The sequence below is a fragment of the Epinephelus fuscoguttatus genome, linkage group LG23, assembly GCF_011397635.1.
Source record: "Epinephelus fuscoguttatus linkage group LG23, E.fuscoguttatus.final_Chr_v1".
NCBI lineage: Eukaryota > Metazoa > Chordata > Actinopteri > Perciformes > Serranidae > Epinephelus > Epinephelus fuscoguttatus.
In genome coordinates, this window is record NC_064774.1 from 16163550 (window position 1) to 16191246 (window position 27697).

Genomic DNA, 27697 nt, shown 5'->3' on the forward strand with positions numbered 1-27697 from the left:
CTTTCAATCAGGAGGAGGTTAATCTCTCAAGACATTTTTTTTAAAAAAAAATTTAGTAAAAGTAAAGTAAACAAGTTATTTGTTTTAGGTGTAAATGTGATATTACTGAAATGTTATTAGTAATTCGTCACATCAATGTACTTGTTAATGTTACATCAGTCTCGTGTTAGTGCCCAATACTGCTGTTAAATCCACAAACTTTAATTTTGCCGCGCAATTTCTTCTGGAAATCGCAATTAATGGAAATTAAAAATGTAAGGACATACTCATATCTTTGAATTGTGTGTTGAACACCAGTGAAAGACTTCTTCAAGTTCTTCTTTAACCCTGACTACATCTTTACCCTGTACATATTTTCCTTCACCATTTTACTTGCATAAAATTAACACTGTGACAAATACTCTAGTGTATTCTAATATTAATGAGACCCACAAAATTTAATGATACTGTCCCACAGCCAAATGTGTCCAGATGACTTCAGTCCCCCGTGTAGTCAGACTGCAGTACCACATTATACCACACAGTGGCAGAAGTGTAATTATTATATTTAGTTCCTGCTCAACTGTCATGCAGAAGTGTATATGTGGTGTGTTCATATGAAGAATATTTCACTACCTCTAAAAGACTGTGTGAAAATAATAAATGGAGTTGTCTCTTAAATCTGTCATTACTAGATGTATAAGTATGGTTTCATAATATGTATTTCAAATGAACAGTCAACCAGTTTCTGTGATGATAGCTTGATTTTTATTATACAGAATCAAAATGTCTTTAAAATTGTAATTTAAAAAAGTCAGTTCTTAGTCCTTCAAAGTGAATTGAAAATAAAACTTAATTACTTCATTAATCCTTTAGTGTCAATCAACAATAACTTTGCAACTACACATTTTACACAATGTTTCAGGTATATGTTCCAGAAAGTAAAATATTAAATACAGTATCACTGTAGTATCAGTATGACAACATTATTTTGTCATTGTCATTTGAATTAATATAAATAATGAATCAAGGTAACAAGTACATGTATCTTTTAAACATCAAATAAAAAAACAAAATATCGGAGAAAAAAAATAGAACAAAACTGAAAAACCTCCTTCAAAATTGCACTATGTATATATGTATATACATGTGTGTAAGATAAATTACAATAATATTAATACTTATTTGATTAGTGTCATTGAAGTTCTCCATAATAGAAATGAATTTGCAATTGTTAGATTTACCTGACAACAATTAATACAAAAATATACCATATTATATTTACTGCCACAATAGAAACAGCCTGCATTACTTAGCATCAAAAATGCATTAACAACTGAAACTAGGGTCACATGGTTTTTAAAGGATGTGGAATTTCCCCAAAACAAAACAAAAAAAAAAAGTAAAAATCAAACAGATGAACTTAACCTGCAGCAAACTTGAAGTAGGCTGTGTTTCTTAGGTCCAGAGAGTTTGTGGCGAACAAGATTTCCTTACAACACCAACATCTCCTCTATTACTTCCTTGATTTGTTTTGCTTCAGTGCTGAATGCAGAGCTCAGCGTATGATCCCAAGTAGCGTCTTTGCTAAAAACCTACCCAGAGAGATCTGTGCTTCTAAGGTATAAACATGAGTCAGGCCGAGAGATTCAAGACACCTAAGTTCACTGACAATGTCAAAGGAGGGGTGACTGATGAGCTGGAGCAACTTTACAGGGTCTCTGGAGCGGATGTGAGTCAGGGATTGAGTCGAAAGGACCGCCAGGGACAGAAAATTCTCCAGTGGTACCATGAAGTAGACAAGAGTCTCCTCCACTTTGACACTCCCACCAGAGTCTCTGGCCCTGTGTGCTGTTTTAATGGCCTCATTTATGTTTGCCTTGAAACACAACAACACTTTGTGTCTGGCTCTCATGTGACTGTCAAATCTGGTGGTTGAATCACTGCAGAGGTTGTTGACTTGTGTGGAGTATCTTTGAGTGACCTGAATTTGTTCACAGTAGAGCTCAACAGACTTGAGTGCATTTTGTAAATCTTCCAGAGCTTGATTGATGCAGTTTGGATCCTGATGCCTGTCCTTGGCTAAAGATGCAAAAGCACGGTTATAATATGCAACTGCTGCCCAACAGTGGTCCTCCTGTATGGCCTTAGTGTACATCTCGATACTCCCTGCAAGATTTCCCTTTTTGCGCAGATCATTGCCAAATGCAATGTAGTGGTGCAGGTTTGATGAGGGTGATTCTCTCTGTGTGAGTTTTTGCCTGGCTGTTTTCAGGTCTTCACCTAGTTTGTGTTTTAAGTCCATGATTGATTCGTTCTCATTGAAGTTTGTGAGGAGCCACATACCCCAGAATTCATTCAGTGCAGACAAATCTGAGTCTGCTGGCCTGTTGTTACTGCTTTTGTACACCTCATCAAGTGTTTCCAGGTACTGACTGAAGAGCTCTTCCTTTTTCTTTACTTTAGGGATGTCACACTCCAAATAGTGAGCTAGTCTTTGAGCCACAAAGACATCTCTGGCCTTTTTCACCCTCTTCATCTTTGAATTTGAGATTTCAGTTAAGATATGTAAGAGCATTGAAGACATATCATTAGATTGCTTGTAACTGTGACTTCTTTTGTAGGACCTCATTTGCATCACAAAAAGATGTTGCAGGTTATTCGTCTTATTCTGTGTGTCCCTTGAAATCAGCCATTGGAGTAGTTCTGGGAGATGTCTGGAGCAGACAATGAGCTGAGCAGACCCAGGAGATCCTTGTCTGGCACTACGACCAAATGCCTGGGCCTCCACACGAGCGTTGTCAGGCAGGAAGGTTTGCACAACAAACAAACCTCCAGCTGATTTTATGTCATCAGACACTTTAAGGTCCGTCCCACGACCTGCAAGGTTTGTTGCTATGATAACATCTCTACCCTGAAGCTCTTTAAAGACTTCGGAATTGTCCGTGTTGTTGCTTATATAAAGCTTTCTGTTTGAGACTTTATCTCCTAGAGCGTTGTGGAGAACCTTTGCTTGATTGATGGTCTCACAGATGACCAACACAGCCCTTTCATCCCTGTAAAGAGTAGGGTTGGTTTGTGCAGTAACAACGTTGCAGATTTTCCCAATCCATTCTTTTTCATCATCTACAATCAGACCTTCTACCTCAAACAGCTTTCTGCGTTTGAATGAAGGTATCTGACAGGTCTCTAAACCTTTGTAGATTTTCTGCAAAGTCTCAGTCTCTGCTTGTTCACCAAGAGTCCCAGAGAGTCCAAAAATCTTATCTCCATATTTGAGAAACAACCCCACATTGGACATATAGTTTGTGATGGCTGTCATGTCACTCAACTTGGACTCATGTTTCATTTCAAGAAACTGCTGTAGTCCATCTGACAATACTCTGAAGTTCTCAATAACACCTGTGTTGCTGTAGTCAACAGGAACTACCCCGTGTCTCTCAATGATATATTCATGGCCCTTTGTCATTTTTTGTGCTTTCAATGCATTTTGAATCCAAACCTTTAGGTTTGACTCGACAAGATCTGAAAGGAAGCCTGGGACATAGAGACAGCATTTATCTTGGCTCAGGTCACATGGTGTAAAATACAGGACATCTTTTATTTCTGCTTCCACAGCTCTCTGTACACTCTCTGTATCAGAGTACATGTACTGACACAAGCCTCCATTGAACAAAAGCAGAGGCACCCTCTGTCTTCCAGTCGTTTCTTTTCGTGGTTCCTTCTTCAGTTCCTCTATTACTCCATCATCATTCATGCAGTGCAGAGCAAACTGGCAAGATGGGAATCTCCCCTCTACTGTCTGAAAAAACTTTGCCAACTGGTGAGCGGTAACACCTGCAGTTTTTTCAGTCAAGAGACTTGAGTTCTTTCTCAGGTCCTTGACCGAACCTTTAGCCAGTATACCTGTGTCTTCAGCCATTTGAAGGATGGTGAACTCATCAACATCTTTGCGCTTTATGTTTTCAAGCACAACTTGGTGAAATGGGTATTTTCGCCCCACAGTTGTCTCTGAGCCAATCTTGTTGTATTGATTAGCAGTGGTCCAAATGAAAGCCAAGAGTGGATTGAGATGTTGCAAAGCAGGCATATTGTTACTTATATAGACAAAGTCTTGACCCCTATCTAGCATCAAGGAATCCACTTCATCCACAATTGCACATCCAAATGTTCTTTGCCCAAATATGTCTTTCCTTTCAAATCGCTGGCCTAGCCAGTCTCCAGCAAACTTGTAAGCAGTACCATACACAACCTGACACTCATAGCACTTTTTTAAAATGTCTTCGTCTTGTTTGTTGGTGTTGCAGTTGACAGTGATTTTCAAAATGTCATAAAATTTTCGCCAGTCTTTCAAATCTCTCTCTGCAAGAACTGGTGAACTAGTGATGATGTCTACCTTTTCTCCTCTCATAGCTCGAAAAGCGGCAAACATTGCCACAATACATGACTTGCCCTCTCCACTGTTGACCTGAATTAAGCGTCCTGTTTTGGAAAGAGCCATGATACACCAGCTCACCATCTGCGTCAGTCGGGGTCTGAAGTGAGTTTTTTCAGCTGCCTGACAAAGCTTCAGCAACACTTGTTTCAAGTCACTGTGCTGTGATCCATCATTGTGTGAAGTAAGACCTTTGCTGACTGATGACACAATGTCTCTCACATCATCTAAGAGCTTCTCATTAATTTGATTTAACTTTTGTTGACGGATTTCCTCAAGAATTTCATCCAGTTGCTTTTCTGGGTCATCGGCTAAACAGTTCTTGAGGTTTTCATCTGTCACAGTCTCGTCTTGGACCAGCTCAATGAGTTTCTTCTTTCTTGTCCGACATTTCCAACTCGGAGTGATGTAATTAATCTCTATACAGTGCAACATCTTCAACATCCACAAGAGGAGCTGTGATCGGTCAGTTGTTGACTCAAATCGCTTTAGAAGAGCATCAAACAAGTCTGTGGTATCTGCTGGGCTCCATTTGATGTTTGTAACCAGTCCCTGCAGCTTGTTGAGAAGATGCTTTTCATTATGTCAGAAGTCAACAAACTCTGAATAATATGTAAAACTCTGAGGTTGTTCAACCATTCTGCAACTTCAGTATCAGATGTGTCAGATTCAGCCATTTTGTAGAAAAACTGTCAAATCTGGTCAAAACAGAAATGGAAAAAAATGGATTTTGAGATTCTGACTTTAAAACTGTACACAATTCCCACACATTCTTTACCATGATATACACTATAATGTTGTGATAACAATATACTAAATAACTATTGGTGTGTGCCAAGGCGTTGTTCAAATGCACTGAACATTTTTTAAATGCAGCATTTTTGTTCCCATTTTTCACAGATTTAAATTAAAGACCTAAGACTTTTTCCATGCACTCAGAAGATACATTTCTCTTAAATGTTGGTTGCAAAGTGTGCACAGCACATTTATTTTATTGGGCTTTATAAATAAAATTGAAAATTGAATTGAATGTCCACCAGAGTTGCCCATCAACTGAATTTTCTTGTCAGTGCTATACACCATCTCCAGTGTTGTTTCTGTGAATTTGGCAGTACCTCCAACCAGCCATACAACCACAGACCACATGTAACCACACAACCTAAGACCTAAATATCTAGGGTTTTCACCTGCAAGATTGTTCTTACCAACTGGAGTGGGCAAATGGCAAATGGCATTGTGTGGGCAGTAGCATTAGCAGTTTGCTAATGCTAACGTTGTAAACAAAGTACCCCCATCGTGGCGGTGGGGTTATGCAGGGCTCTCAAGTTTTGATCTCAGTTCAGAGTAAGATTTTTGCTGGATGGTAGGTTGATGGGGGACAGGGCACCAATGTGGCAGGCCTTGGGTATGGTAGTTTATAGAGGATTCAAATTTCAAATAAGTCATCAACCATCTATATGCACTCATCGTTTAATGCCACTGGTATTTTTAAATTCATTCAAATAAGGCAATTACTGACTTCAAAATTTCTGGAAGAAGGGGAGCAAAAAAGAGGAGAGGAGAGGAGAGGAGAGAGGGGAGTATTTTTCTTGTCAACACAAACTAGTCCTACAACACTCGAGGTCTAGAAACAGGTGTTTAAAATAGCTGCTGAAATTAGCAAGGATGCTACTGGCTAAAGTTGACATGCGGTCTTGTCAAACTGTCAGGTAACAGCTGATACTCCCTGTGATGAGCTCTCATTGTTTTCCTTTTGCAACAAGTAATTTCATTCAGTCGGCTTCAAAATCAAATGATGGGATGACTTACTGACATGTGATGAGGCACCACTGTCTTGTGTGTGCACCCTATTCTAAACATTGTTGCTGAAGTCAGATCACCTGTACCTTAACCTTACCCAGATACAGCATTGCTATTTTCTGATTGGCTGATGGGTAGCTGTGTCTTAGTTTTATTGGCTGGAGCGTGGCAAGCTCTTGTTGAGCTCTACAGTACCCACAGCGTCTTGCAACACGTTCCACTGCATATACAGCATGGAACTTGGTGGGCATTATCATAACAATTTTTTTTAATGTGTGAGAAATACCAGGTGTGGCGGGTGAGAGTGTGGTATGGGCTGGCATAAGCTACAGACAGCTAATACAAGTGCATTTTATTGATTATTAGTACTTTGAATGCAAAAGCAACCGTGATGAGATATGAAGACCCTGAGCCCCATTCTCATGCCGTTCATCCACCACCATGACCGCAGGTTGCAGCATGATCATGCAACGCCCATGTTGCAAGGATCTGTGCACAATTCCAGTCCTTGCATGGCTGGCACACTCATGAGACATGTCATGGACTGAGCATTTCATATGCTCTGGATCAGCATGGAAGACAGTGCACTCCAGTTCCTGCCATTAACTTCACACATTCAACAACCTGATCAACTCTATGTGACGGAGAGGTGTCGCACTGCGTGAGGCAAATAGTGTCACACCTGATTCTTTGACCAAGAAATGCATTTCTGTAGTGTTTCAAGTCCTGTGAAATCCTAATCAGTGTTTTTTTTTCCAAGATAAGACTACACATTTTAGAGCAACCGTTTATTGTGACCATATCAAGCCACGCTGGCGTAATACTCATGCTGTTTAATCAGCATCTTGACATGCCACACCTGTCAGGTGGATGGATTATCTTGAAAAAGTGCTTACCAACCTGGATTTTAACAAATTTGTGACCAAACGTTTAGAGAAAGAAGTTTCATGTGCATAAAAAGTCTCAGATCTTTAAATTAAATGTGAAAAAGGGGAGCAAAAACAAAAGTGTTGTGTTAAAACTTTTGTTCAGTCTATCTGCAGGAGCACACATTTATATTGAACAGGTTCATTCACAACTGAGTCAGCAGTTTTTATTCTCTGCTATGTTATTACTCCAACAAGCAAATGCAAAGAAATTACAACTATTAATTGCAGTATGTAACTTAACTTAACTTAACTTAACTTAACTTAATGATAATGCAATATATTGTGGTAGTCTGATACTCACCTGTTAACAGGATGAACAAGACGAGAAGCGAAGCGCGTTGCAAGGACACCAGAGATCATCTGCAACATGTGCCCCGCAGATTCTTCTTTTATCTCTTTTGTTTGTTTTGCATTTTAACCAACCTGTTAAGCCTCCTGAGGACTTTCCTGCATCTTGTGAATGTGACTTACTGTAATCAAGTTACTTACTATAACTGTGCTGCTTTTACACAGACCAGTGGTAGTCATCCAATTCAGTGCAGCTACCCTAAAATCACGTATTTAAATGTGTTAAAGTGAAGATGCATTTATTAATTTTGATATACGTATCAATAGTAGACAGACATACATAAATAAGAGACCAATCCTATGTCATTAAGGAGACACAACAAGTGAATACGGTAAAACTCATATCTAATAGATATCAGCATGAAACTTCCCCAGTTTGATTACTTATATTAAGATATCTATATATTTTTTTGACACATTTTCTGAAATGTTATGTTTAAATATGCAAGAGACATTATCTAATCAAATATGCACTTTTTGCACACATTTCCATAGAGAAATCGGAACTAAAATAAACCTAAATGTGTATTTTGGATGTTTTCTTTCCACTAGCGTGAATGAAGCCATTTGTGTAAACAAACTAGAAAATCTCAACACTGACCAGTGCATCTTTTCATTTTGCCCTTTAAATATTCAAATTAACATTTATTTTCTTAAAACGCACTTGTTCAGAATTAATAAAACAAATGTTTTTGTTAGGATGCTTGTGATAATATCGGCACGTCATTGGTATCAACTGATATCGGCTTTAAAATTAAGTATCGAATCTTCCAACGTACTGATGATATCAGTGCATCATCGGTAACGTCTAATATTGGTTTTAAAATGAACTATTAGCATTGGCCAACATGCTGTTTTTATTTTGCACAATGAATAGATATTATATACATTTAAAAGCATTGTATTTCATGTCTCCATCTGCTGGTGGGCCGTCATGATAAGAGTATGCATGCATAATATGATGATAATGCTACTACAGAAGAGACTTGATGATCACTAAAATTAAGTGGGGAAAAAGTGGATATATCGATGTCAGTATCATTTATCGGCTGAATAAGTTGTTATATATCTACATATCAGGTATCTGCATTAAATCCAATATCGTGCATCCCTAGTTTTTGTAGATACAGCGGTATCACTTTGTATCACCTGAGGATAGTCCAAAGGTGGAGTGCCGTATCTAGTAAGGCATCTTTGGAATGTAAAACTTGAGTGGGCCAGCCCAGAGCCTCATGTATCACCTTTGTAGTGTTGTGTCTGGTACAGCCACAAATAGAAATGCCATGTGGAGACTGTGTACAAAAATCATACCATGTCCATCAGTGAATTCCCCCACATTCACTGATGTTTGTTTTTCTTTCATTTCCCGACAATCAGGTGACTTCTTGGAAGCAAAGAGTATTGTGTTGACCCTCCTCCCATGCACTAGGTGTCCCTGTTGCCCTAACCATCTCTGGTTGTTGTTACAGGTGCTGAAGGGTGTGTCACCAGCAGCATGAGCCACACCAGAGGCCTGACCCTGTGGAGCAGGATTTGGCTTTGTGAGGTAACTTCAAGACTAACCGTGGGTTTTCAATACTATGAAGATGGTTCACTTCTTACCAGGATAAATCACCATGGTAACATATGCTGATCAGCTAACCTGCCTGCAGCAAGTGTGATGACGTGACGTCACATAGGCGACATGTAGTCTTTCTCATTACGTTGTTTCCACAGCCTTTAACTGAAGAATCATACAATAAACTGTCAAACTCTTGAAAAACATGAAAAAATATTATTTAGACCCACACAAAACATTTGTGTAATCCAAGGCATTTAATGACTGGGACCAGAAAATAATAATTTTCTCTCCATTGACTCCCATTCATATTTTCAGAGCCTAGAGGTCTACAGGAAGGGGCGTGGCTTACGAGCTCTATAGAACAAATAAACACACACTAATACTCACTGTATGACATTAACATAAAAGAATGAATGCACGTTACTTATCGCTGATTATTTAAAGAAAGAAAAAAAACAGCTCATAGAAAGACTGCGTGCTCTTACTTTGACATGCGGAAATGACGTCATCAGCTGGGTGATCACGTGCTTTCCGAAAATGGCCGAGTGATAGGGGTGCATTTTTGTTCGGACCAGCGGAAAGTTTGTTTCAAAACTCTGTGTGTGTAAAAAGCAAATCCACACGTGTAGAATTGAGATCCACAAATGTTTTTTCGATTCACAAATAAAAACTGAGTTCACAAATGCCTGTTCGAACGTTGTAAATGTTAGAAAGATATTCACAAATGCTTTTCATTTATTTGCAAATTACTTTAATGTATTCACAGATATTTTTTTTTATTTGTGGAATGTGTTTGTGTATTTGCAGATCCATTTTATACTTGCATAATATTTTTGTGAGTTTACAAATCTTTTTTTGTATTTGTGGAAGGTGTTTTATATTTACAGATTACACATTTACACACAGATTGTCCATCTGTTCACACACATAATTTGTTTTTTATGCACACTTATTGGCCTCTTAAAAAACAGTTTCCCCTGCAGTGGACTGCTGAGAGACCTGGTTACTTATTTAATATTTCTGACATGTCGGTGTGATTATTGGTGTACAGTCAGGGGATTCAAACAGTTGCTCTGTGACCTCAGAGCGGTCTTGTTCTGTAGACTTGTATACAGGCCTCTCTATCACAGGATGAATTAAATGTACTGTGAGGTGGACAAAAAAGAGATGGGTGAGATAAGTGAGCATGGACGGGGTTTTTTCCTGGAACTAATTTTCCTGTCTCTCCACCCAACACCCTTCTATAAAGACAACAAAAAAACAACCAGGCTTTGTTCTCTACTTGTTTCCCTCTGCACATGCAAAATGTCACCTGCAAATAGAAGCTATTTGAATAGACATGGAAAAATGATGTAACACTTACAATGTTAGGGGCCCAACTTGAGCTACAATGTGAGTTTTGGTTGTGTGAAACATACTAAAAAGCAGCAAGAAGACCCTAAACCACAAAAAAAGGAAAGAAAAATATTTTTTTTTACAAAGGTCCAGGGTGTAGGATGTAGGGGGACATATTGGTAGAAATGGAAAATCATATGATAAGATGTTTTATTTAGTGTATAATCACCTGGAAATACAAATCATCATGTTTTTGTACCCTTAGAAGGGGCTATTTATATCTACATATTTACATGTACATATTTTTTCAGTTTCAAATAACCTCCGTCCATTTGTTTTGGAGAGAAGGGGATCTCTGCGGATAATTTAGCTCTTGGTATAAACCCCCTGAACGTCTGCGTCTTAAGTTGCAGAAAAAACAAGATGAGCCCACATTAGCAGGAGCTCGGTGAGCAGCCTGTCCACGATGTGCCCAACAACATTAGAGAAACACTGATTTGTAATATAAAACTGCTTTAATCAGTGTTTTACTGGTTTTAATCACCTGGTCTGTTTGTTCTGGAGAGGAGGAGACCTCTGCGGATAATTCGGCTCTCAGTAAAAACCTCCTGCACAATGAACACTGGAGGAATCCTGACCTGGAGAAGCTTTCTGCAATCTGCAATCCTCACTGCTAGACACCACTAAATCCCCCTAAGTCTTACACACTGTTCCTTTAAGCTGAGTTTGACACCACAAACCTGTTTAAACACATACAAATTAAATTACTGTTGAAGCAAATAACTGAGAAACATGCATTTCCAGAATTTACAGTCAGTACAAGTAGTACCAGTACAAATATACTGTACAGGCTAACCTAAAGACTTATTTACTGTCGTATAAATGGACTTTAGTTTCACTGTAAACTGATGGCATTGTTGACTTTGCCTGTGAGTGTGAATGAAAAGAAACAGAATAACAACAAAAATATGTTCAAATCATTGCTGGCGTAACAATAATTATATTTCTGACAATGCAAAAAATCTATATTTTCAGAGTAACAAACATGAGTTCAGTTTATTCTCTTTGTTGGCGGATATTTTTGAATGACGCCTTTCTTACTGCTTTCCAGCAAAGAGGAAAGTGTGTTCCTCTTTTTATTTCCCGCTGCATCATGTAAATGTATTGTTGTCATCAATAGATCCTTTCTGGACTATGGAGATTTTTGACTTGAGTATTTTGATATTCAAATGCTGACGTCAGGTGAAGGCGGCTCAAAGAGAGCATCTACCTGGGGGACATTTTAGTCTTCATCAGCACACAAGGAGAGACACCAGAGTGAAGCAGCTGAGAGGACGACAGAAGATGTAAGTTATGATTCTGTTGTGTCACTTGATATATTATTTATTGTGTGTGCAGAGGTGGACAGAAGAGTAATGTCTTTTTCAGTATATATTTCACATCATTTCAAATCAAATCAGATTTGCACTTTGTCTTTGTATTTGCCAGATTTAGCAAACAGCTCAGCTCATTTGTGACATGTTTTATAATCACAGTTTATCATTTTAAAGTTTTAATTTCATGCAAAGTTCAGCGTGTTTTACAAAGAGTGGACACAATAACAAGAACACCTGACATTATAATGCAAAGAAATCCAACAATGCTTCAATACTGTGAAGCTTTGTGAGGCCAGTGGACGTCTTCTTGCCCTGGGTTTTACCTCTCAGGCTCAGGATTTGGTTTATGGAGCTTTTTTTTGGGATGCATGCAGCCTGCTCTGCAGACTCAGGGCTGAGAAAACACTACGTATCTTCTTCTGCATGCTTTTGGGTGTTAAATCTATATATTGAAGAAACAGTAAACAATTTAATTCTGCATTATCCTCTATTTTGTTTCTCATTCCCGTGACGTCATTGTGTCTCACCCACTCCTGAAACACAACATGTTTTTGATAGTAGCAGTGTATTGTAAGGTGAATATATGAAAACCAGAGCATGATAATAAACAATATGCAGGGTTGTTGTGTCGCACTATACTGTACAGGTGTTTGTTTGTTATTGGCTCAGCCTGATGCATTACATTATTTGTGTTTTATTCAAATAAGAAATTTTCATGAGCTGGAAAACAGTGACAGTTTCACAGTGTGAATCTGTTCATGCAGGTTTCATCCTAATTTGCATATTAGCTGCTAAACATCATTCTGCTTCCTCATAAACTGGAGGGGGTGGTGACCTTTGTTTGTGTGTGTATTTCTTGTTTTTAATGGACATACAGTTAAGAGTTAAAATGTTTATTTTTTATTTTACTGACAATATTTGTTAAATCCATTGTGTTTGGTTCACAGCACACTGAAATATCAGTTTCATCTAACAGAGCAAAGATGCAGTGGAGTCTGTTTCTGCTCCTTCTGATGGGTAAGTGGATCATCTTATCACATATACAGCAGTGCTGCTGCTGCTGCTGCTGCTGCTGCCATGAAATGATTTCACTTAAAGCTCATTCTTATCATGAAATAAAGAGCAAATCATCCAGAAACTCAGAAATCTAAGTGAATAAAGAGGCGTGGAGTAAGTAGTAGGTGTGTACTCATGATGTTGATTTAATGCTGTCTGCTCCATCACTGCAGTATTTCCTCTGTTATTAGGTCAGTGTTCCTTCTTCATGTGTCACCTCCATGAGTACCACTTTGTTGAAGAGAAGAAGAACTGGACTGAAGCCCAGCAGTACTGCAGAGAGCATCACACTGACCTGGCCACAGTGTCTAACATGACAGACATGGAGAGACTCCGTGACTCTGCACAGAATCAAGATGGAGCCTGGATTGGGCTTTACAGCGACCCTGAAAGAAATAAGAGAGGGATGTGGCACTGGCAGTGGTCTCTGCCAGGGCTGGAGTTCAATGATAGAGAGAGTAGATGGCATGAGGGACAGCCGAATGATTACCTATTTAAAAATGAGAAATGTGTGCGGATGTACAATCACAAATGGAACGATGTCCCTTGTTCTGTGATTCGTAAATGTATCTGCTATGATGGTGAGAATATGTAACTAATAATGTTATTATGTGTATACAGCAGATCATCCTGTCTAACAATAGTTTTCGTTGACATATACCTCCTCTTTTTGTGTGGGATTAAGTAGAAACTTGGCTGATAAGGTTAAAAAATTAGATATTTAAAAGTCAAAAGTCAACTGGTGTTATTTTCTATTTATTTATTTACTTTTAAGTAACATTACTGGTAAGTGTGGTGATAAAATGTCTCTTTCTCTACATGCAGAAATGAATTCTAATCCAGTCCTACTTTTAATGATGTGATCCACCTTATTATATCACACACACTTTGATCTTGTAAACATGTGAACCTGCAGTGGATTCATTTTAATTTATCTCACGTTATTGTTTCACCTGTTTAAATAAGAAAAAAGGATTTTTATGAGATGAAATAACTTGTAAACAGTGTGTGTTTCTTAGTTTGTCTGTTTATCCCACAGAAAGGAGGCAATCCAACAAGAGATTCCATCTGACTGAAGACAAGATGAGAACCTGGCCACAGGCTCAGAACTACTGCAGAGAACATCACACTGACCTGGTCAGTGGAGACCAACAGTTAGAGGACGACGAATTCAAGAGAGAGTATAAGTCAAACAAGTACGTGTGGATCGGCCTGTTCAGAGACTCCTGGAGGTGGTCAGATGGGAGCAATCACTCTTTCAGATACTGGGATCTGGAGTTATTCAGAGATGAAGACAGCAGCAAGAAATGTGCTGTGACTCTGCTGGATGGAAAATGGAGCTCCGAGTGTAATAAAACAAAACCCTTCTTCTGCTATGGTGGTGAGTTTTGCAAGAGTCTGTCTAACAGTATTTGTTTTGTGCTACATATTTGTGTATGTATGTTGAATTTCTTTAATATATTCCACACAGGATTTCACATTTGGATTCTGTCTGTATTCTCACTTCAAGAAATATACATCTGTTTTGGTTCACAATAAATGCTTTCTTTAACTGTCCGGCTAAAGTGTCCACAGACTGTCAGTTTCGCACAGCGGCACAAAGCACTTACGCTGTGGACACCGCGACATGAAGAAGACATCTCAAATTCATATGTCCATGCTCAAAATAGAGGACGCGGGTTAATAGTGCTGATTGCAAAATGACAGAACTGTTTAAGAATGGATTAAACTGATATCAGTGTGTTGCTTAGATTGGAAGCTGTCATATATTTGAATTAAAAAGAAATGAATCAGCATCATAGCAACACTGTCATGTGACATTATCTAATAATATTACCCAGCAAAGCTTCACATCATGAACCATATATGAGCCTCTGTTTCAGGAACAACCACAAAGAAAGGAACAACAGCAGGTCCTCATCATCCACTGTTACTGAGGACAAGACACAAGGTGAGCTCATGAAGAAGCTACTACAAGTGAAGCAATCATGTGACATCCAGGTTTCACAGATCTCATGGTAAAAACATTATTCCAATTTTAAGATTATAGTGATCAATGAGGCGGGATCTAATTAAAGTATGATCTATGTTTCTATTTTTCACTTTTACATGGTTACCTTGTGTTGCTTATATGTAGTTCTTCAGTGTCTTACTGGTGTATTGTAGTCAGCTGTTTAAGCTGTTTAAGAATGGTTTAACCCTTTGAAACCTGAGCAGACTGACTTGATTTCTTACAGAATAAATGGCAAGAAGGCAATGAGCAACCAAAGAAACAATGACCCAAAAATATTCAAGAAATTGGTAAAAAAAAAAATTAAAAAAAAAAAAAGAGATAAAACAAGAAAAAGAAAATTTAAAACAAACAAGAAAATGACCTGGAAAAATTCTAAGATTTCTGTACCATTTTTAAAAAATATTTTTCTGATTTTTTTCTTTTATTTATTTATTTGCAATTTGAGGGACATTTTCTACCATGTCCCTCCCCCATGTTTTTCAGAGAAACTGCACCAAATTGCTCAAAGGTTCAAAGGTTAAAATACTTGTGAAAGGCGTCTGAAAGCAGCACAAGAAAAGTGATGTGTGTTGCTTAGATTGTAAGCTGTCATATATTTGAATTTAAAAGAAATAAATCAGCATCATAGCAACACTGTCATGTGACATTTCTAATAATATTACCCAGCAAAGCTTCACATCATGAACCATATATGAGCCTCTGTTTCAGGAACAACCACAAAGAAAGGAACAACAGCAGGTCCCTCATCATCCACTGTTACTGAGGACAAGACACAAGGTGAGCTCATGAAGAAGCTACTACAAGTGAAGCAATAGATGGTTGGATAATGTTAGAAATAGACCTCCCACTAAGCTGCAGTTTCATTTTTGGCCTATTCAAACACAGTTTCATTTAAAACATATATATATATCAGCTCACATTGTTTTTATATATGTAGTTCTTCAGTGTCTTACTGGTGCCTTCTTGTCAGCTTTAATATTTTCTTTTAAAAAACAAATCTGATCTTGAAAGAATCTTTTTAGAAAAAGAGTCCTGAAAAAAGGGGGATGTGTGTCTCATAATAAAGGTCAATATGATATATCATAAGCAGGTCAAGAGGCTGTGTTAATCCTTTATGCACGACTTGCTAAAGCTGTTTAAATACAACCAAACAAGGAAATCACCTGGGAAAAATTTTTCTGTACTATTAAAAAAAAAAAAATTAAAAAAATTCTAAATCTTTTTTTTTGCCAATTTGTGGTATATTCCTTACCAAGTTGCTCATTGCATGTTTGTCAAAGGAACTGCACCAAACTGCTCAAAGGTTCAAAGGTTAAAATACTTGTGAAAAGCGTCTGAAAGCAGCACAAGAAAAGTGATGTGTGTTGCTTAGATTGGAAGCTGTCATATATTTGAATTAAAAAGAAATGAATCAGCATCATAGCAACACTGTCACGTGACATTATCTAATAATATTACCCAGCAAAGCTTCACATCATGAACCATATATGAGCCTCTGTTTCAGAGCCAACCACAAAGAAAGGAACAACAGCAGGTCCCTCATCATCCACTGTTACTGAGGACAAGACACAAGGTGAGCTCATGAAGAAGCTACTATGTTGAATTTCTTTCATATATTCCACAGGATTTCACAGTGTCCACAAAATTTCAGTTTCTTCCATGGCAGATAAAATGATCCTGATCAAGGAGAACATGACCTGGGACGATGCCTTGAAGTACTGCAGAATGAACCACTGTGACCTGGTCTCCATCACCAACCCTGACGAGCAGCGATGGGTCCAAGAGAAAGCCAAGAAGGCCAACAGTCCCTACGTCTGGCTGGGACTGCGCTACACCTGCACTCTGGGTTTCTGGTTCTGGGTCAATGAAGAGATGGTCACCTATAAGAACTGGGTCACAGGTGTACCAGCGGATGACTGTGACATGTCTGGAGCCATGGACAGAGGAGGAGAACATAAGTGGTTCAAAAAGAATGACAATGAGAAGTTTAATTTCATCTGTTCTACGTGCCAAACCCTCTATACTCACTGTTAGCAGGCCTTTGATTCATTTACTCACTTTGTTTGCAGTGCTGTGTTACATTTGGAAACATTTACACTATAAGATGTGTTTGTTGAACGGCATTCTGGGACATGTAGTAATCCCAACCTGAGGGGGAGAGATGTGAAATCACCAGCAGACTTTTTAACAGCAGATTTAAATAGAGAGAAAGTAGCTACATTGAAGTCAGTTTCAAAGCAGCATCAGATTACTGAGGATGTGACCCTGTAAGTAGTGATGGCCAAATGAGGCCTCATGAACCACTGTCTTTATTTTCTGAAGCCACCAGATGGTGCTGTCTGTTCAACAAAGGTTTGAACATTGCAAGTTCTTCAGCCTTTATCTTTAAACCAAGAGCGCCATCTGGTGGGGTGAGAAAATAAAGACAGTGGTTCATGAGGCTTCATTTGGCCATCACTACTGTAATGGCACCTAAACTATCACTATTTGTTATTTTCTCGAGTTGTTGTTGTTGTATTTTATTTCTCTTAAAGTGTGGGTGTTAGAAAGGCTTGAACTATACTGGGACTGTGAGAATACGGAATAACGTCATATATCATATATCGGACGAGCATCATATATCCACCAGCCTAAGACAGAGAAGTTAACTCTCAGTTACAATCGAGCTTTAATTCATCTTTTGAGGTTGTATTTTCTGTATAATTCACAGTGTGTATGGTCGACATCTTTATGGTAGGAACTGGAATGAATACACCAGTCTACAGTGTACTGGTTTGATTTTTGCTATATGTATTCAAATGTGGAACATTTTACTATATTTTCAGGTTTTGATAAAGATCCGGTGATGGTTATATTATGTAAAATCTTTGTCTTTGATTATCACATTTTGGAGTTTTGTGTAAACAGATAATTTCTCTCTCTGAAGCTGAATAAAGTGTTAAAAGACAGAGTGGTCCTCTCTTTTTTTAACTTGAACAAAAGCTAATTTAACCCAAACTATTCTTTACTTAAACATTGTTTTTGTGCTTCAACGTAACCGAACTTTAACTACATTGTAAAACTGATTGGTATTTTAACAGTGATTTGTAACAGAATGATGTCGTCCTGCCAAAAACAGCATCAGATCAGAAAACACTTTTAAACAAACTGCTGTTGATGATGTTTGTTTCATAAAACAATCACTTCCTGTTGTTTATTTTACAAGAAGAGACCCAGCAGACTCTGGATGTTCACATTATAATGTGTATAATATGTATAATTCATGATTATTATTATACCATATACCTAGTGATGGCCAAATGAAGCCTCACAAACCAATTTCTTTAGTTTCTGACCCGCCATATGGCACTCTTGGTTTGAAGATAAAGCACTTGCAATGAAGTGTGCTTTCAAACCTTTGTTGAACAGACAGCACCATCTGGTGGCTTCAGAAAATAAAGACAGTGGTTCATGAGGCCTCATTTGGCCATCACCACATACACCTCTCCTCTGATCCCAGTCTAAATTTCATCATGCTAAATTATGCTTCCTCGCCTCCTCTCTCCTCCCATGACCTGGAAATAGTTCCCTCTCAACATGTCTCCTCTTAACTCCACTGTACAGAAGTGAGGCTAAAGTATTCTGGATACAGCCACTGCCATCTTGCTGTGGTGGCATCATTTGCAGCCAGAGTCTGTGCAGTAGGGATTTCGGTGGTATCAAGTTTCCTGTCCATACACTTGTCCGGCTGATGGCGAGCAAAACCGCTGAACGCATAAGCCCACTGACTGGCTCATACAGTTATGAATCAGCATGTGTACTAACAGGAACTAAAACGTGATTATATTTCTCCTGTTTTAGCTTCTCTGCACTGGCTCCCTGTAAAATCCAGAATTGAATTTAAAATCCTACTGTTAACTTATAAAGCTCTAAATGGTCAAGCTCCGTCATATCTTAGAGAGCTCATAGTGCCATATTATCCCACCAGAACACTGCGTTCTCAGAGCGCAGGGTTACTCGTGGTCCCTAAAGTCTCCAAAAGTAGATCAGGAGCCAGAGCCTTCAGCTATCAGGCTCCTCTCCTGTGGAATCATCTTCCTGTTACGGTCCGGGAGGCAGACACCGTCTCCACATTTAAGACTAGACTTAAGACTTTCCTCTTTGATAAAGCTTATAGTTAGGGCTGGCTCAGGCTTGCCCTGTACCAGCCCCTAGTTAGGCTGACTTAGGCCTAGTCTGCGGGAGGACCCCCCTATAATACACCGAGCACCTTCTCTCCTTCTCTCTCTCTCTCTCTCTCTCGTATTCTATTACTGCATCTTGCTAACTTGGCCATTCTGGATGTCACTAACTCAGCTTCTTCTCCGGAGCCTTTGTGCTCCACTGTCTCTTAGATTAACTCATATCGCAGCGGTGCCTGGACAGTGTGACGTGTGTGGTTGTGCTGCTGCCGTGGTCCTGCCAGATGCCTCCTGCTGCTGCTGCCATCATTAGTCATTAGTCATGCTTCTACTGTTATTATACACATATGACTATTGTCACACATGTATACTGCCAGATATTAATACATACTTTCAACATATTGTACAGTAACCAGAACTATAACTATAATATTATTACTTTCAATAATGTTGTTGTAGCTACTGTCATTACCTGCATCTCTCTCTCTCTCTCTCTCTCTCTGTGTCTCATTGTGTCATGTGGATTACTGTTAATTTATTATGCTGATCTGTTCCGTACGACATCTATTGCACGTCTGTCCGTCCTGGAAGAGGGATCCCTCCTCAGTTGCTCTTCCTGAGGTTTCTACCGTTTTTTTCCCCCGTTAAAGGGTTTTTTTGCGGAGTTTTCCCCTATCCGCTGCGAGGGTCATAAGGACAGAGGGATGTCGTATGCTGTAAAGCCCTGTGAGGCAAATTGTGATTTGTGATATTGGGCTTTATAAATAAAATTGATTGATTGATTGATTGATTGAATCATGTTGTAAATCCCCATTTTATAGCACTAAGTAACTAATGAAATCCAAACTTATCAGGAAAGCAAACACTTGAACACACAACAGTGTGATACAAACTACCTAAAATGACAGAAACCATCTTTTGGAAAAATGTATTTGATGTGTACTTTGAGGTTTTAGTTTGGCTCATGTCCCTTCTGGAGAGGGCTGGCTTTATGACCTGTACTGCAGCCTGCCACCAGGGGGCGATGGACAGTTTGGCTTCACTTTTGTGGAGCTGTCTTGTTGTCCATCTTTGTTTACATTCTGTGGTTGTAATTAAGCAGCACATGGAAACAGTGGAAATTGAAAATGTAAAGACATACTCATATCTTTTAATTCCACCTGTGTTGAACAACAGACTTCTTCAAGTTCTTCTTTAACCCTGACTACATCTTTACGCGGTATATATTTTCCTTCACTATTGTACTTGCATAAAATTTGTACTTGCATAAATTTAACACTGTGACAAATACGCTAGTGCATTCCAATATCAGTGAATCCCACAAAATTTCATGATACTGTCCCACAGCCAAACGTGTCTAGATGACTTCAGTCCCCCGTGTAGTCAGACTGCAGTACCACGTTATACCACACAGTGACCGAAGTGTAATTACACAGATGGATAGAGCTTAGGCTGCCCGGACCCTATTGTTATCCTGCACGTTCTTCTTCTTCTTCCGAGGAAATCCTACTTCCCATACGCGAAAAATCACCAAACTTTGCACAAAGGTTCAGTCCCATGCCAGAATGCCTCAGCTGCAAAAACAGGCCAATAGTCCTGATGGTGGCGCTACAGCAAGCCTCTAAAGTTCAAAATCAACTATATGTGTTACAGATTTGCAACTTTCACCAAAATGTAGCCCCAATACTGAAGAAACTTTTGTACATTTAAACCTATTGCAAATTATGAAATCCATCACTCTGTTTTTTTCAAAAACTGTAAAACCTATTAAACCTGTCTCCTCCCACAATTTTTGCTCAATTGACACCAAACTTGCTACAGAGCATCTTCAGACTGTCCTACACAAACCATCCACACAGATTTTTGATTTATTGAAAATTGAGCCTACAGTGCATCAAAATGTTTGACTGTAAACGGTATTGTAAACATATACTTGCAAATTCTTGCTAAATACATTTTCAATGTTCATCAAATTTTTACAACATTTTGAATTTCGCTCTCATGTGAACAATTGGAGTCAATGCAAAAATGGTATTTTTAAACATCAGTTTTTCACTTGTGGAGCCAATAAATCATTGTTAAAAACAAATTACCAACATCTCCATGCTGTCTAGATGCAATTTATGTATTTTCGGATTTTTGTCTTAATAACTGAATATTTGACAGTCGTTTGACATCTGCCTTTACACACTAACAGCTGCTGTCTTGCACACAGGTGACTGGCTTCGTCAGTTTGTGAAGCTACATAAAACATTTCTGTTTGCCAGTTAGCTCAGTGAGATAGAGGATGGTTCTTGGTGTTGAAGATTGTGACTTCAAGCCTCAGCTCGTGCAACATTTCCATATGAGAAATCTCCCCAAACTTTTCATAAAGGTCCAGTCCCATGCCAGATGTCCTCAGCTGGAAACACAAGACAATAGTCCTGATGGTGGCGCTTCAGCAAGCCTCTAAATTTCAAAACTTTGAAAATTCATAACAAATCAACCATATGTGCTACAGCTTTGGAACTTTCACTTTGAAATGTGCTTTTCCATGGCATGGATGGCTACTGTCTGGCACCCTGATGCTTGGCTTGCTCAATTTGTGAAGCCACACATGAACTGTCACTTGCCAATTAGCTCAGTGAGATAGAAGACAGACCTCAGTCTCAGAAGTTGGGAGTTCAAGTCTCAGTTATGGCAAAACAGGCATTCTAATGTGAAAGTCCTATGTTCAGGCATCATGCTATGTGGATTAGAGACTACCAATGTTAAAATAATTATGAGCCAGGCAGTTTTGCAGAGAGACAAATACTCTTTATCAACACTTTTCCCTGTTATCCCTTGTCTCTTTTCCCTGTTTATTTGGCTTAGCTATCAGTCAATATGCAGAGTCTATCCAATAGCTACTTTTATATTTTAAAACATGTTTTCATCTTTGTCACCATGGATAATGTTTAGCTTTAAGCTAGATCAGGCCAGTTTGTTTATAATTGCTAGCAGTTAATGTTATTCTTACTTTCTTGTTCTTGAGTTTTTCTTTCCTTTGTATATTATGAGTCTGATCACTTCAGCCACTCATCCACAATTTGAAGGGCATGCCATAATTATATGATGTAACTCCTATGTTGTGATATGCTTTGTTTTAGTGTGTGTGTTGCTCACAATTGCCTAATTTTGCCTAAAATTGCCCAGCCCCGACCATTGCTGCGCAGCAGCTATAATTATATTTAGTTCCTGCTCAACCTTCATGCAGAAGTCTGTATCTGTTCACATGAAGAATATTTCATATCTCTCAAAACTGTGTGAAAATAATAAATGGAGTTGTTTCTTAAATCTATAATTACTCGATGTGTAAGTGTAGTTTTGTAATATGTATTTCAAATGAACAGTCAACCAGTTTCTGTGATGATAGCTTGATTTTTAATATACAGAATCAAAATGTCTTTAAAATTGTAATTTAAAAGTCAGTTTTTCGCTCTTCAAAATGTAAACTTTAAATGAATTTTTAATAAAAAAACTTAATTACTTCTTTAATCCTTTTGTGTCAATCAACAATGACTTTGCAGCTACACATTTTACACAATGTTTCAGGTATATGTCCCAAAAAGTAAAACATTAAATACAGTATCACTGTAGTATCAGTATCACAACATTATTTTGTCATCGTCATTTGAATGAATAATAATAAAGAATCAAGGGAACAAGTACATGTATCTTTTAAAAATCAAATAAAAACAAAACATAGGAAAAAATAGAGCAAAACTGGAAAACCTCCTTCAAAACTGCACTATGTATATATACGTGTGTGTAAAAACATTTACAATAATATTAAGAGTTATTTGACTGGTGTCATCGAAGTTCTCCATAATAGAGATTAATTTGCAATTGTTCGATTCAACTGACAACAGTTAATACAAAAATATAGCATATTATATTTACTGCCACAGTAGAAACAGAGCCTGCATTACTTAACATCAAAAATGCATTAACAACTGAAACTAGGATGAAACTTGCAAAAAAAAAATTGAAGTAAAAGATGAACTTAACCTGCAGCAAACTTGAAGTAGGCTGTGTTTCTTAGTTCCAGAGAGTTTGTGGCGAACAAGTTTTCCTTACAACACCAACATCTCCTCTATTACTTCCTTGATTTGTTTTGCTTCAGTGCTGAATGCAGAGCTCAGCGTATGATCCCAAGTAGTGTCTTTGCTAAAAATCTACCCAGAGAGATCTGTGCTTCTAAGGTATAAACATGAGTCAGGCCGAGAGATTCAAGACACCTAAGCTCACTGACAATGTCAAAGGAGGGGTGACTGATGAGCTGGAGCAACTTTACAGGGTCTCTGGAGCGGATGTGAGTCAGGCATTGAGTCGAAAGGACTGCCAAGAACAGAAAATTCTCCAGTGGTACCATGAAGTAGACAAGAGTCTCCTCCACTTTGACACTCCCACCAGAGTCTCTGGCCCTGTGTGCTGTTTTACTGGCCTCATTTATGTTTGCCTTGAAACACAGCAACACTTGGTGTCTGGCTCTCATGTGACTGTCAAATGTGGTGGTTGAATCACTGCAGAGGTTGTTGACTTGTGTGGAGTATCTTTGAGTGACCTGAATTTGTTCACAGTAGAACTCAACAGACTTGAGTGCGTTTTGCAAATCTTCCAGAATTTGATTGATGCAGTTTGGATCCTGATGCCTGTCCTTGGCTAAAGATGCAAAAGCACAGTTATAATATGCAACTGCTGCCCAACAGTGGTCCTCCTTTATGGCCTTAGTGTACATCTCGATACTCCCTGCAAGATTTCCCTTTTTGCGCAGATCATTGCCAAATGCAATGTAGTGGTGCAGGTTTGATGAGGGTGATTCTGTCTTTGTGAGTTTTTGCCTGGCTGTTTTCAGGTCTTCACCTAGTTTGTGTTTTAAATCCATGATTGAATCGTTCTCATTGAAGTTTGTGAGGAGCCACATACCCCAGAATTCATTCAGTGCAGACAAATCTGAATCTGCTGGCCTGTTGTTACTGCTTTTGTACACCTCATCTAGTGTTTCCAGGTACTGACTGAAGAGCTCTTCCTTTTTCTGTATCTCTGGGATGTCACACTCCAAGTAGCTAGCTAGTGTTTTTTCCACAGAGTCATCTCTGGCATCTTTAACTGTCTTTGTTTCTGAATCAGAGGTTTTTGTCAAAATATGCAACACTGTTGAAGTCAAAGATTTAGATACCTTATCACTGGGGCTTTTTTGGGACAATCTGAGTTGCACTACAAAAAGATGTCGATAAACTAGCATGTCATTAGTTGTATTTTCCAGAAAAGATCGATGTTTGCCTAATAAAGCCAACAATTTGAATAATTCTGAAAGATGTCTGGAGCAGACAATGAGCTGAGCAGACCCAGGAGATCCTTGTCTGGCACTGCAACCAAATACCTGGGCCTCCACACGAGCATTCTTTGGCAGGAAGGTCTGCACAACAAACAAACCTCCAGCTCTCTTTACCTGATCAGAGACCTGAAGGTCTGTCCCACGACCTGCAAGGTTTGTTGCTATGATGACGTCTCCTGCTTCAAGTTTCTTTGCGAAGATTGCAGTATTGTCCATGTTGTTGCTTATGTAAAGCTTCTTGTTTGGGACTTTATCTCCTAGAGCGTTGTGGAGAACCTTTGCTCGATTGATGGTCTCACAGATGACCAACACAGCCCTTTCATCCCTGTAAAGAGTAGGGTTGGTTTGTGCAGTAACAACTTTGCAGATTTTCCCAATCCATTCTTTTTCATCGTCTACGATCACACCTTCTACCTCAAACAGCTTTCTGCGTTTGAATGAAGGTATCTGACAGGTCTTGATGTCTTTGTAGATTTTCTGCAAAGTCTCAGTCTCTGCTTGTTGGCCAAGAGTTCCAGAGAGTCCAAAGATCTGATCACCATATTTTCGCAGCAAGCCAACATTGGACATATAGTTTGTGATGGCTGTCATGTCAGTCAACTTGGACTTTGCATGTTTCATTTCAATGAACTGCTGTAGTCCATCTGTCCATTTCATGTTGTTTTCAACAACACCTGTGCAGCTGTAGTCAACAGGCACAATCCCATGTTCCTCAATGATATATTCATGGCCCATTGTCATGGTTTGTGCATGGAATGCATTTTGAATCCAAACCTTTAGTTTAGATTTGACCAGATCTGACAGAAAGCCTGGGACATAGAGACAGCATTTATCTTGGCTCAGGTCACATGGTGTAAAACACAGGACATCTTCTATTTCTGCTTCCACAGCTCTCTGTACACTGTCTTTATCAGAGTACATGTACTGACACAAGCCTCCATTGATCAAAAGCAGAGGCACCCTCTGTCTTCCAGTCGTTTCTTTTCGTGATACCTTCTTCAGTTCCTCTATTACTCCATCATCATTCATGCAGTGCAGAGCAAACTGGCAAGATGGGAATCTCCCCTCTACTGTCTGAAAGAACTTTGCCAACTGGTGAGCAGTAACACCTGCAGTTTTGTCAGGCAAGAGACTTGAGTTCTTTCTCAGGTCCTTGACCGAACCTTTAGCCAGTATACCTGTGTCTTCAGCCATCTGAAGGATGATGAACTCGTCAACATCTTTGCACTTTATGTTTTCAAGTAAAACTTGGTAAAATGGGTACTTTTGTCCCACAGTTGTCTCTGAGCCAATCTTGTTGTATTGATTAGCAGTGGCCCATATGAAAGCCAAGAGTGGATTGAGATGTTGCAAAGCAGGCATATCGCTACTAAGATAGACCACATGGAGGCCCTTATCCAGCATCAAGGAATCAACTTCATCCACAATTGCACATTCAAATGTTCTTTGCCCAAATATGTCCATTCTATTGAAAGTGGTGTGAAGCCAGTCTCCAGCAAAGTCTTCCACAGTACCATACACAACCTGACACTTATAGCACTTTTTAAGTCTTTGGCTTGTTTGTTGGTGTTGCAGTTGACAGTGATTTTCAAAATGTCATAAAACCAGTCTTTCAAATCTCTCTGCAAGAACTGGTGAACTAGTGATGATGTCTACCTTTTCTCCTCTCATAGCTCGAAAAGCGGCAAACATTGCCACAATACATGACTTGCCCTCTCCAGTGCCAACTTGAATTAGCCGTCCTGTTTTGGAAAGAGCCATGATACACCAGCTCACCATCTGCGTCAGTCGGGGTCTGAAGTGAGTTTTTTCAGCTGCCTGACAAAGCTTCAGCAACACTTGTTTCAAGTCACTGTGCTGTGATCCATCATTGTGTGAAGTTAGACCTTTGCTGACTGATGACACAATGTCTCTCACATCATCTAAGAGCTCCTCATTAATTTGATTTAACTTTTGTTGACGGATTTCCTCAAGAATTTCACCCAGTTGCTTTTCTGGGTCATCGGCTAAACAGTTCTTGAGATCTTCATCTGTCACAGTCTCGTCTTGGACCAGCTCAATGAGTTTCTTCTTTCTTGTCCGACATTTCCAACTCGGAGTGATGTAATTAATCTCTATACAGTGCAACATCTTCAACATCCACAAGAGGAGCTGTGATCGGTCAGTTGTTGACTCAAATCGCTTTAGAAGAGCATCAAACAAGTCTGTGGTATCTGCTGGGCTCCATTTGATGTTTGTAACCAGTCCCTGCAGCTTGTTGAGAAGATGCTTTTCATTATTGTCAGAAGTCAACAAACTCTGAATAATATGTAAAACTCTGAGGTTGTTCAACCATTCTGCAACTTCAGTATCAGATGTGTCAGATTCAGCCATTTTGTAGAAAAACTGTCAAATCTGGTCAAAACAGAAATGGAAAAAAATGGATTTTGAGATTCTGACTTTAAAACTGTACACAATTCCCACACATTCTTTACCATGATATACACTATAATGTTGTGATAACAATATACTAAATAACTATTGGTGTGTGCCAAGGCGTTGTTCAAATGCACTGTACATTTTTTTGCACTGCAGCATTTCCCATTTTTCACAGATTTAAATTAAAGATCTAAGACTTTTTCCATGCACTCAGAAGATACATTTCTCCTCTGAGGCATTTGTGATTTGTGATATTGGGCTTTATAAATAAAATTGAAAATTGAATTGAATGTCCACCAGAGTTGCCCATCAACTGAATTTTCTTGTCAGTGCTATACACCATCTCCAGTGTTGTTTCTGTGAATTTGGCAGTACATCCAACCAGCCACACAACCACAGATCACATGTAACCACACAACCTAAGACCTAAATATCTAGGGTTTTCACCTGCAAGATTGTTCTTACCAACTGGAGTGGGCAAATGGCAGATGGCATTGTGTGGGCAAGCGGTTTTCTAATGCTGATGTTGTAAACAAAGTACCCCCATCGTGGCAGTGGGGTTATGCAGGGCTCTCAAGTTTTGATCTCAGTTCAGAGTGAGATTTTTGCTGGATGGTAGGTTGATGGGGGACAGGGCACCAATGTGGCAGGCCTTGGGTATGGTAGTTTATAGAGGATTCAAATTTCAAATAAGTCATCAACCATCTATATGCACTCATCGTTTAATGCCACTGGTATTTTTAAATTAATTCGAATAGAGCAAATATTGACTTCAAAATTTCTGGAAGAAGGGGAGCAAAAAAGAGGAGAGGAGAGAGGGGAGTATTTTTCTTGTCAACACAAACTAGTCCTACAACACTCGAGGTCTAAAAACAGGTGTTTAAAATAGCTGCTGAAATTAGCAAGGATGCTACTGGCTAAAGTTGA

The 27697-nt window shown here is 38.9% G+C and overlaps 3 protein-coding genes across 4 annotated transcripts in view; 1 reads left to right on the forward strand and 2 right to left on the reverse strand.

The window, feature by feature from the left end:
- Positions 1–803: 803 nt before the first annotated feature.
- On the reverse strand, positions 804–25789 carry LOC125883373 (protein translocase subunit SecA 2-like). The gene is made up of 2 exons (XM_049567598.1): positions 24760–25789; positions 804–3117 (listed from the first exon to the last, which is right to left on the reverse strand). Exons 1-2 carry the CDS (start codon positions 25754–25756, stop codon positions 1538–1540), a joined length of 2577 nt encoding a protein of 858 aa, XP_049423555.1. The 5' UTR covers positions 25757–25789; the 3' UTR covers positions 804–1537.
- The window catches only part of LOC125884327 (L-selectin-like), a 55865-nt gene continuing 39872 nt past the window's right edge, over positions 11705–27697 (forward strand). Inside the window, exon 1 of the mRNA XM_049569225.1 lies at positions 11705–11733. The gene's annotated coding sequence lies outside the window, so the exon portion shown is untranslated. The remainder of the gene's footprint in view (positions 11734–27697) is intronic.
- The window catches only part of LOC125883376 (uncharacterized), a 55804-nt gene continuing 50623 nt past the window's right edge, over positions 22517–27697 (reverse strand). For both annotated transcript variants that reach the window (XM_049567602.1, XM_049567601.1), the window contains exon 2: positions 22517–24600. In XM_049567602.1, coding sequence (XP_049423559.1) covers positions 23153–24568 — 1416 coding nt within the window. In that variant the 5' untranslated portion in view covers positions 24569–24600 and the 3' untranslated portion in view covers positions 22517–23152. The remainder of the gene's footprint in view (positions 24601–27697) is intronic.